At 35.3% G+C, this 10,527-nt stretch overlaps 1 protein-coding gene across 1 annotated transcript; it reads right to left on the bottom strand.

The window, feature by feature from the left end:
• Positions 1-5,000: 5,000 nt before the first annotated feature.
• On the bottom strand, positions 5,001-5,951 carry LOC101984626 (olfactory receptor 4L1-like). The gene has a single exon (XM_005367599.2). It carries the CDS (start codon positions 5,928-5,930, stop codon positions 5,001-5,003), a length of 930 nt encoding a protein of 309 aa, XP_005367656.1. The 5' UTR covers positions 5,931-5,951.
• Between the last annotated feature and the right edge of the window lie 4,576 nt (positions 5,952-10,527).

Genomic DNA, 10,527 nt, shown 5'->3' with positions numbered 1-10,527 from the left:
GGCAGAGACAGGTGGATCTATGTGAGTTAGAGGCCAGCCTGATCTACAAGAGCTAGTTCCAGGACAGGCTCCAAAGCTACATAGAAACCTTGTCTTAAAAAAAGAAAAGAAAGGAAAAATAAAGAAAAGGAAAGAAAGGAAAAGAAAAGAAAAGAAAAATTCTAAGTTTCTTTCTCATGTCAGGAGCCATCTGGTATGGAACAGAAAAAGTTTAGAAAAAAAAATTACATTTCTTCATACCTATTTTTGTCTCGATTGTACCTTTCATTGAATATATGTCTGTATAAATAATTTTTAAGTTTTCAACAATGAACAATGAATTTTGCTGCAGTAATCTTTGAAGTTCCCAGGAAAAAGATGGGGCCCCACAAGAACAACGCCACTTGATTGATATGATGTATGATGCTGATAGTGCTACTGTAAGTTCTGTTTCAGTTACGAGCTGCTTAAGATGGTTTCAACTTGGTTAGCTGATATAATGCACTTTTTACAATGTTGTGGCCAGAACTCCAAATAGGAACCTCAGAAAAACCCTACCGAAATCTAGAGACTATCTGCAATTATACCAGATGGTAATCTTGAAACTTAACCATCAATTTACTTTCACAGGATCCCATAGAAAGAACATTGCCCCCATGATAACTGGAAGTAATTCTAGAAGATGATGTCCCCTCTCCCAACAAAGTTTGTCCCCAGGGTTAGGGACATAATTTGGGGGTTGATTATAATTTTTATAGTGTTAGGGTTTGGGAGTAAATTATGTAATCTCAGGGATCTCTTTGAAAAAGAAGGGGATTTGGATGGGACGATACATTAGTATGAACTTACTCATACTAATACGAGTACTAATACTCATATTAATTCACACTAATAAGAGTAAGTACTTGTGAGCTATTATTTATAGACAATTTACATTAGTTTAGATTTTTATATATTGATAAAATTTAAATTATATTGAATATGTTCCTATTTTCATCTACAATATTTGTATACCTAGGCAAAGTTATTCTGTCATATTGTATGCGTGCTTTCTTATATCTCTGCTTAAGACATTTTGTATATTTATACATATTGCAATATATATTTCTACCTTTGATCAAGATACATATATATATATATTGTTTACATTTGAGGTCATTGTCCTCACTTGTTGCAAGCTGTTTAAAGATTGATTAATATTCTAATATGAAGTCTTAATCTTTAAGTTATATAGGTATTAAGAGTTATAAGTCAATAGTCATCCATGTTTGTCATACTTATAGTTAGACTAATCAGGTTCTTTAGGTGCATAGAGATTGTATTTTGCATAGATAGATAATCTTCAACCCCTTTAAAGAATATGACAATTAAACAACTTAGGATTCTGTTGCCATGAGATACCACTGCTCCTGATCGAATTGGCTGAAACATTTGTCAAAAGATGACATATTGAAATATCTGGAGACGCCTGATATCCTTTGGCTTATTGTTGATAAAGGGATTTTAAGACTCAGAGAAATGTCAATACCAGAATGAATTTGCCATATAAAACTTACTCCACATTTGAAGGCCCAGATTCATTTACTTTATTAATACTGTAATCATGATAATAAAAGTTGTTAGAGAGGCACCAGCACATTAGAAGTTTTGTTATTACTTTAGAGCCTGAATTAGGATTGGAGCTACTGTCACTCAGTTAGATGAATTAAATACAATAAGTTTAATTATGTCCTATAATACCCGGGTGGACCACCACATGCAAAGTGAGAATAGCTATCATAATGGGCAACCTAGGCAAAGAAATGTCTGTAATGACTTGACTTGACTATGGTGTCTTGACTCCTATGCACTTTGGTACTGGATAATCAGTTGTAGTATTTCTAGGAATAAAATAAAATAAGAAGCCTTGCTGTGGGACAATGGTCTTCTACCCTGTAATGATCTGTCACTTGTATTGATTTAATAAAATGTTGATTGGCTAGTAGCCAGGCAGGAAATATAGGTGGGGAAACCAGGCAGAAAGTATAGGCAGGATGACCAGAAAAGGAGAATTCTGGGAAGAGGAAAGGCTCAGTTTTCAGTTATCACCCAGATGCAGAGGAAGCAAGATGAGAATGCTTCACTGATAAAAGGTACCAAACCATATGGCTAAGACAGACAAGATTTGTGGGTTAATGTAAGATGTAAGAAATAATTAATAAGAAAGCCTGAGCTACTAGGCCAAATAGTTTATAATTAATATAGACCTCTGTATGTTTCTTTGGGACTGAATGGCTGTATAACCAGGTGGGTCAGAAACTTCTCCTACTCCAGTCAGCCACTGGCTCTTACCTGAACCACAGCCTGAAGTGGTAATTTTGCCTTCAGGAATCTCTGAATGAGACTGCTTCTGAGAGCTGTCTTCCCCTGCTTATATTACTCTCTAGGGCTGCGATTAAATGCATGCACTGCCATCATTAAATGCATGCACCACCTAGTTTCTATAAAACTAATGTAACCACAGGCATTTAAGGTGTATGCCATTATGGTTTCTGAGATTAAAGGTGCAAGTTACCATAATCTGGTCTATAACGCTAAACAGTAGGACTGCTTTACTCTCAGATGTTCAGAATTATTTATTTATTTATTTAATAAATAAATATTTATTAAAATACAATTAAAATCTACTACAAAGACTCCTGAACATTTGATTGATCTGAATAAGCAGAAAAAGTCTCAGAAATAAATGAAAGCCAACCTTAGATCATGGCACCAGGGAACCTGGGCTCATGAACTAATTTCCATACTTGAGCCAGTTTTCAAACTTAGATACCCATGATGAAGTAATAATCAGATTCCCCTAAGAAAGGACCTTGTTAAAATACCTGATTTTTACTGCTAGCTTTTCTCCAATTCTTCCTTTAAGAGACATTCTACAAAGGTAATTGTTGAGATCCAGGTAGATCCAAGGGTTTCCCCGAGACTCTGATGAATGAATAAGGGACATAGTTCCTTGAGTAAAAGCAGGAACTTGTTTGAAAGAGTCAATAAAAGCCTGGGCCCAGAGCCTTGGAAGGAACTTTCTCCTGAAAGCGTTGGTATTTTTGTCCTAAGGAATTGTGGTTATCAGTCTTTTCCATGGTCCACTTTCATTGAATGTTGTCACTGAAGACAAACCTGTAAGTACAGGTCAGTAATTACACACTGTGTCGAAGGAAATAATGAGAATTTCCAGGATCGATGAATTAATTTTCAATCCGTGAGTCATGACCCTTTGTGTGATTGAACAATGCTTTCACAGGACTCACATTTCAGGTATTCTGCATATTAGATATTTATATTATGATTCATAACTTATCAAAATTATAGTTATGAAGTAGGAACAAAATAATTTTATGGTTGGTGTTCACCATAACAAAAAGAATTATATTAAAGGGCTGAAGCATTCATTGAGAACAGCTGAACACAGATTCTAAATTGACACTAACTATTTTGGACTTCCAGGAGTATTGTGGCTGCCCTGTATATGTAGAGGTGTATGGAGGTCAGGTGATTGAAGGAGTTTTGGCTAACCCAAACTCACATCGGGTCCAACTGTTTCACAATTAATCATGATTTTTCCCCAGTTATAGAGGGCATATTGCAGAATGTATTCTTGGCAGTGTGTGGAATTCACATACTAGTTCTCTGATGTATGGAGCAGAAGTATGGTTGGGAATGTCAGCTTGAAACCATTGGACTTATCTGTACTTGGGAAAATATTCAGCTAAAATCAACATTGTATGTCTGCAGGAATTGCAAAATCTAGTGTCACTCTCAAAAACTTGAAAGAGACTGGGGTGTTGGTTCCACCACATCTCACTTTACTTTTCCTATTTTGTCTGTGCGGAACACAGACAGTTCATGGAGTGACCATCACAAACATATTTGATTTTGACTCTGGTTGCATCTGCTTTACCAGATGTGGTGCCCTTACTTGAGCAGATTAACACTTCACCTGGTATTCATACTTGGTATGCAGGCCCTTTTTTAATACCTTGATTTTGGGGACCACTAGAAGCAATTTGCTTCCAGGAAGCAAAGCCAGCAGTATACATTCACAGTTTTACCCCTTTGAAATATTATTTCTTGAACCCTCTGTCACCATTTAATTTGAAGCAGTCTTTGTCAGCTGTCTCTTCCACAAAAATCACACTGATTCTCTATATTGGTGAAGTTATACTGATTGAACCAAGTAAATAGGAGGTAGCCAGTGCTTTGGCCTTGATAACACATATACAGATGAACAGATGTGAAATAAATATAAACAAAATTTAAGGACCTTTTAATTCAGAGAAAAATTTTATGAGTCCAGTGTTTGGTGGCAATCAGAGATACTTCTTCTAAAGTGAAGAATACATTTTTGTGCTTGGCCCCTCTCACCAATAAGAAAGAAGCACAGTATTTACTGGGTCTGTACAGATCCTAGAAACAGCATGTTTCTCATTTAATATGTACTCTAGTTTGTACAAAATGTTTTGGAAAGCTGATGGCTCTTAGAGGTTCCTAGAATAGGAGAAGGGTTTTCCACAGGTCTAGGTACTCTGAATGTTGTTCAACCACTTGAACGACATAATCCAATAGGCCTGATGATACTTGATGTGCCCCAAGTAGTCTGGGGAAATATTTTGGAGACTTGGAATATCCCCATATATAAATCACATAGGGAACCTTTATGATTTGGAAGCAAAACTCTTCCATTATCTCAGATTCTTCCTTGAGATACAGCTTTTTCCACACAACTGAGAGTTAATAAAACAGAACATTTAGCCACTAATTTGTGATGAAACATGAGCTTTCCTTCATTATTTTGGCATTAATTGAACAATGAATAATAATGTTAAACCATAATTACTAATATAGCCATACAATAATATCAATTTTTCTTTATTAGTGTATGGTTCAAACATAAAGTTTTAAATAATATATTATCTGTAATCTTTAAGTTATCTACCCAATGTATGCAAAGGCTGTGATAAAATGTATAGCTTAGTCTGTAAGTTCTACATGAAGCTAATTTGTTGGATCCATAATTTTTTCATAGCTTTCTTCATTTCCTGATTTCTCAGTGTGTAAATAATAGGATTCAGTACAGGAGTGATAACAGTATAAAATACAGCAAGCACCTTATTGCTTGCAAAACTACCAAATGGCCAGGCATAGATGAAGATACAGGGTCCAAAGAACAGAGTGACCACCATTATGTGGGCAGACAATGTGGACAGAGCTTTGGAAAGCCTGCCAGGTGATTTGTGCTTTACAGTGACCAGAATGACAATGTAAGAAAAGAGCAAGAGGATGAAACAGATAAAAGACAGCAGCCCACTGTCAGCAATGACAAATAACTCCAGAGTGTTTGTATCAATACAAGCAAGCTTGATTACCAGGGGGAGATCACAAAATATGTTATTTATAACATTGTGGCCACAGAAAGGCAAATTCACTATCAATACCATCTGACTCATGGTGTGTATGAAACCAATTGTCCAGGAAAGTAATACAGATGCTTGCAGCAACCTGTGACTCATAATTGTCCTGTAGTGCAGGGGTTTGCATATGGCCACGTATCTATCAAAGGCCATGACTATCAAATGTGTTGCTTCAGCACCCCCAAAGAGGTGCATGAAGAACATCTGGGCCATGCATCCCCATAGAGAGATGCTCTTGTGTTCTGCAAGCAAGTGTCTGATCATCTTGGGTGTTGTGACGGTGGAAAGACACATGTCCAGAAAGGAAAGGTTTCCAAGAAGAAAGTACATGGGAGAACGAAGGGTAGAATTAGCTGCCACTGTGGCTATAATGAGAATGTTGCCCACCACAGTTGCCCCATAAATTAAAGAAAATGTCACAAAGAAGAAAATCTGAAGTTGCCAATCTCCAGAAAATCCCACTAAAATAAATTCTGTCACAGATGATCCATTTTCATAATCCATTAATTCAGTTCAGAAAGCTTCTGGAAGTTCTTTAAATACAATGAGGTAAAAAACAAAAGCAAGACACAGTTATTGTTAGTAAGCATATATTTTGGTTTATCAGTACAATATCAGTTGGTGATCTGAAAGCGATCAATATTTAACATATCAATATGACCAAATATAACTTGAAATAATTTTAAGCATCACACACCTTGAAAACAATATTCTTATACAAAATAGAAATCATTTGAATAGTGAAAGTTCTATCATTTTACTTTATCATATGATATATTTTAATAGATCCTATTTTTCCAATTTCTTTGTTCACATAGATTTAAATTAAAGATTAGATAGTAATAACTTTATTTTTTCTCTAAATATCAATCTCCATTTTATTGTATTCCTTATAGTTTGGTGATTGAACCATAAATCAGATGCAGAATTGTCCCAGTACATATATTGATCTGTATTTCTGAAGAGTTCAAGAATGATTGCCTATTGTTTTTCACACAAAGACACAAATTAGAATTTAATTTGTACATGGAAACCAGTCTCCCTTTAATCATTTTTTATATTTTATAAAAATCTAAAGAAACCTATATTCATACTCAGATTGTTTTAAGCCTTTCTTCTTAAATGCTTCATTGCAACTTAACAAAGATGTGCTCTTGTGAAAAATGTATGTAATTGCACATGTTAGTTTAGAAGGAAATAACTAACACCATGTCTCAGTTTTCATATATAAATTCTGTTTGTACTTCATTGATTAATGTTAAACTACCTCAACTGGGCTTTTTAGATATCATAATTTTACATTTTTAATTACCATAAAAGTTTGTACAGTGATAGACTTCATTCTAAATACTTAATAAAAATTAAAGATGTTTAGTGCTCATAACAAACACATGATAAAGGAGTATTACTGATGGCATGTATTTATAAGGAAGCCGTGATTGTAAAATTTGTTGACACAAGTATATAGCTAACAAGAATGAATGATAGTGAGTAAAGCAAATTAATCTGACAACAGCATCTATGTTTATATCAATGTGCCAAATGCATCAAAAATGCAAAGGATATATTTCAAATTGATAAACATTCTTTGAAATCAATGGTCTCATGTAAAATTCTTACAAGATGCTATTCAACATTAAAATAAGTATCTTAAAAATGTATTTAACTACCACTGTATAATCTAGAAGTACATGATAATAAAGAAAATTATTGTAGGACTTATGCAAAAACAAATTAAGAGTATTTTCATGTGACACCTTAAAGATTGAAATAAACTTTATGGTCAATAAACCAAAAAGGAGGCAATATGGAGGAATGTCTATAAAATGAGTTTCTTTAAATACTTCTTTAAAATACTTTCCAACTGCTTAAATCAAATGCATTTCCTTCTAAGGAAATCTGAAGCATGTTGCAGATCAAATCTATTACATTTTTCACATTTTTTGCAGTCTTTTCTTGGGGTACATACTTTGGCTGCTTTGTTGATTTAGAAACTAGCTGTTTTGCCTTTCTTACTATAGGAAATACTCATGATAAAATTCTTAAATTATTTACATTTTCTTCTTTCATTGAATGTAAAACATCTTGTGCTTTCTTCCTTTTATACAATGATCACTGTTTTTTTTTAAGTTTATGGTCTATGGATTATTTTTACAGAGGTTTTATAAATATCTGATTAAGAACACAATGTCATTCTCTGTTTCCTTCTCAAATGGAATAAATATACACAAATATTTATGTACTCTCCTAACCACCTGAATCTTGAAAAGGGCTTTATGAATGATCATATATGTCAATTTTTTCTGCAGTATAGTCTTCAGAGATTATTTTTTCTCAATTTTTACATTAATTGTTAGTTCTAGCTTACTATGAACTGATATTAAGTAAGCTCTCAATTTCAAGACTTGATGCTTCAAAGACTGAAACCTTCTTCTGGCCAACACAATTCATTGAAATGCCATTTTAGTAATGTAAAGTTAATGAATTTTTCTACAATATTTTCACTTACCTTTAGTAGCGTACAGTATGAAGATCATAATATTTAAGGTAGTATATAAATTAAATATATGCTTATTTTCTTTAATGGACAGCACACCATTCTTCAGAGTATTTCCACTTCCTTTAAAGATATGGGCCAATTACTGGAGAAAGATTTTGGGAGTATTGGGAATGCAAACCTCAGGGGTAGTTGTTAGAAATGAGGATATTGCGACTTTAGCATGACCATGAGAGATTCTTGCATTTAATTTCTCACCTTGTAATGAGCTGTATTTCTGCATGGGTGGTGCCCTGACTATAATAAACATGATATTCTTGATGTTTTGATGGTGATATATTAAGTTTAGAATGATTTTATTGAGTAGAATTCCTTTTTATACATTACTTCAAATCATTCCTATAAGATGATTTGTGGATTTTTTTGTGGATTTTTTCAAAGAATAATTCATAAACAATTTTGAGTACAATTTTAACATATAATTTTATACATAAATTGAATTGCTAATAGTGCAGGAAATGGAAATTTTGAAAGATTAAAAATGTTAAATAATACTGGTGGAAATATTATATTAATATCTAATTATAGTACAGAGCTATCATAATGAAAATAGTATGGTACTAACCCAAAAGTAAACATAGATAAAAGGAAGATAATAGAGATTAGAATCCATGCATTTACAGCCTCTTAAGGAGGTTCCTGAAATATGGCACACTGGAAGAAAGATTGTGTTTAGTAAAACTGGATATGTACATGCAGGAGATTAAAACTATGTCAACATCAAATAGATCATAGACCTCAATATAAGATTATGGACTTTAAATCTGGGAAAAGAAAATTTTGTTAATACATGCTAAAATATTAAGTAGTGCTGTAACAATTCTGATTCCCAGTAGCCTTTAAGTTATCTGCCCAGCTGGGTGTGGCCTCTTATACTATTTATTACTATTTATACTGATGTACAGTTCACATTCAGCTTGTTTTCGGGATGTTGGATTTGGTTGCTGTTCTCCATTCCAGTAGAAAATATTGATTTGTGAGCCTACCCAAAAATAAATAACCATCTATTATTCTCAATTCTGAGTTAGTATGAAATTTCTTTTAAGCATACTTCTTAAAGTGGAGATGACGACTTTCTGCACTTTTGGGAAGAACTTTAGGATGTTCAGCCTTTCTGAGAGGAGTCCACTACTGGGTGTTGAAGTAACATGGTCTTGCCCTACACCCAATTCACTCTATTTACTTCATGTTATTTTTTTTCGGTTTATTTATTTATTAAAGATTTCTGTCTCTTCTTCTGCTTTTTCCTCCCATTTCCCTCCCCCTCCCCCAATCAAGTTCCCCTCCATTGTTAAAAGCAGCCTAGACTATTTTTAATTCATGTTTACCATTTGACTTATTTTTTTATTAAAAATTTCCGCCTCCTCCATGCCTCCCATTTCCTTCCCCTTCGCCCCACTCCCCATGCTGCACTCCCAACCCCCTCCCTCTCCAGTCCAAAGAGCAGTCAGGGTTCCCTGTCCTGAGGGAAGTCCAAGGTCCTCCCTCCTCCATCCAGGTATAGGAAGGTGAGCATCCAAACAGGCTAGGCTCCCACAAAGTCAGTACATGCAGTAGGATCAAAACCCAGTGCCATTGTCCTTGGCTTCACAGCAGCCCTCATTGTCCACCATGTTTAGAGAGTCCAGTTTTATCCCATGCTTTTTCAGTCTCAGTACAGCGGGCCTTGGTGAGCTCCTATTAGATCAGCCCCACTGTCTCAGCGGGTGGGTGCACAGCTCGTGCTCCTGACTTCCTTGCTCATGTTCTCCCTCCTTCTGTTCCTCATTTGGACCTTGGGAGCTCAGTCCAGTGCTCCAACGTGGGTCTCTGTTTCTATCTCCATTGATCGCCAGATGAAGGTTCTATGGTGATATGGAAGATATTCATTAGTATGGCTATAGGATAGGGCCAGTTCAGGCACCCTCTCCTCAGCTGCCAAAGGACGTAGCTGGGGACATCTCTCTGGACCCCTGGGAACCCCTCTAGAGTCAAGACTCTTGCCAACCCTAAAATGCCCCTTAATTAAGATATATACTTTCCTGCTCCCATGTCCACCCTTCCTCTATCCCAACCATCCCATTCCCCCAAGCTGCCCCATCCTCCCCTTCTCACTTTTCTCTCCCTATCTCCCCTTTCCCCCATCCCGCCCCACCCTCCAGTTCCCAATTTTTGCCCAACAATCTTGTCTACTTCCAATATCCAGGAGGATAACATTATGTTTTTCGTTGGGTTCACTTTCTTATTCAGCTTCTCTAGGATCACGAATTATTGACTCAATGTCCTTTATTTATGGCTAGAAACCAATGATGAGTGAGTACCTTCCATGTTCTTCTTTTTGGGTCTGGGTTACCTCACTCAGGATAGTGTTTTCTATTTCCATCCATTTGCATGCAAAATTAAAGCTGTCATTGTTTTTTTACTGCTGAGTAGTACTCTAATATGTATATATTAGACACTTTCTTCATCCATTCTTCCATTGAAGGGCATCTTGGTTGTTTCCAGGTTCTGGCTATTACAAATAATGCTGCTATGAACATAGTTGAACAAATATTTTTGTAGTAT

The sequence above is a fragment of the Microtus ochrogaster genome, unplaced genomic scaffold, assembly GCF_000317375.1.
Source record: "Microtus ochrogaster isolate Prairie Vole_2 unplaced genomic scaffold, MicOch1.0 UNK21, whole genome shotgun sequence".
In the NCBI taxonomy this organism is placed as follows: Eukaryota; Metazoa; Chordata; class Mammalia; order Rodentia; family Cricetidae; genus Microtus; species Microtus ochrogaster.
Note: the sequence above shows the minus strand (reverse complement) of the source record. Positions and strands in the feature narration are given on the sequence as shown.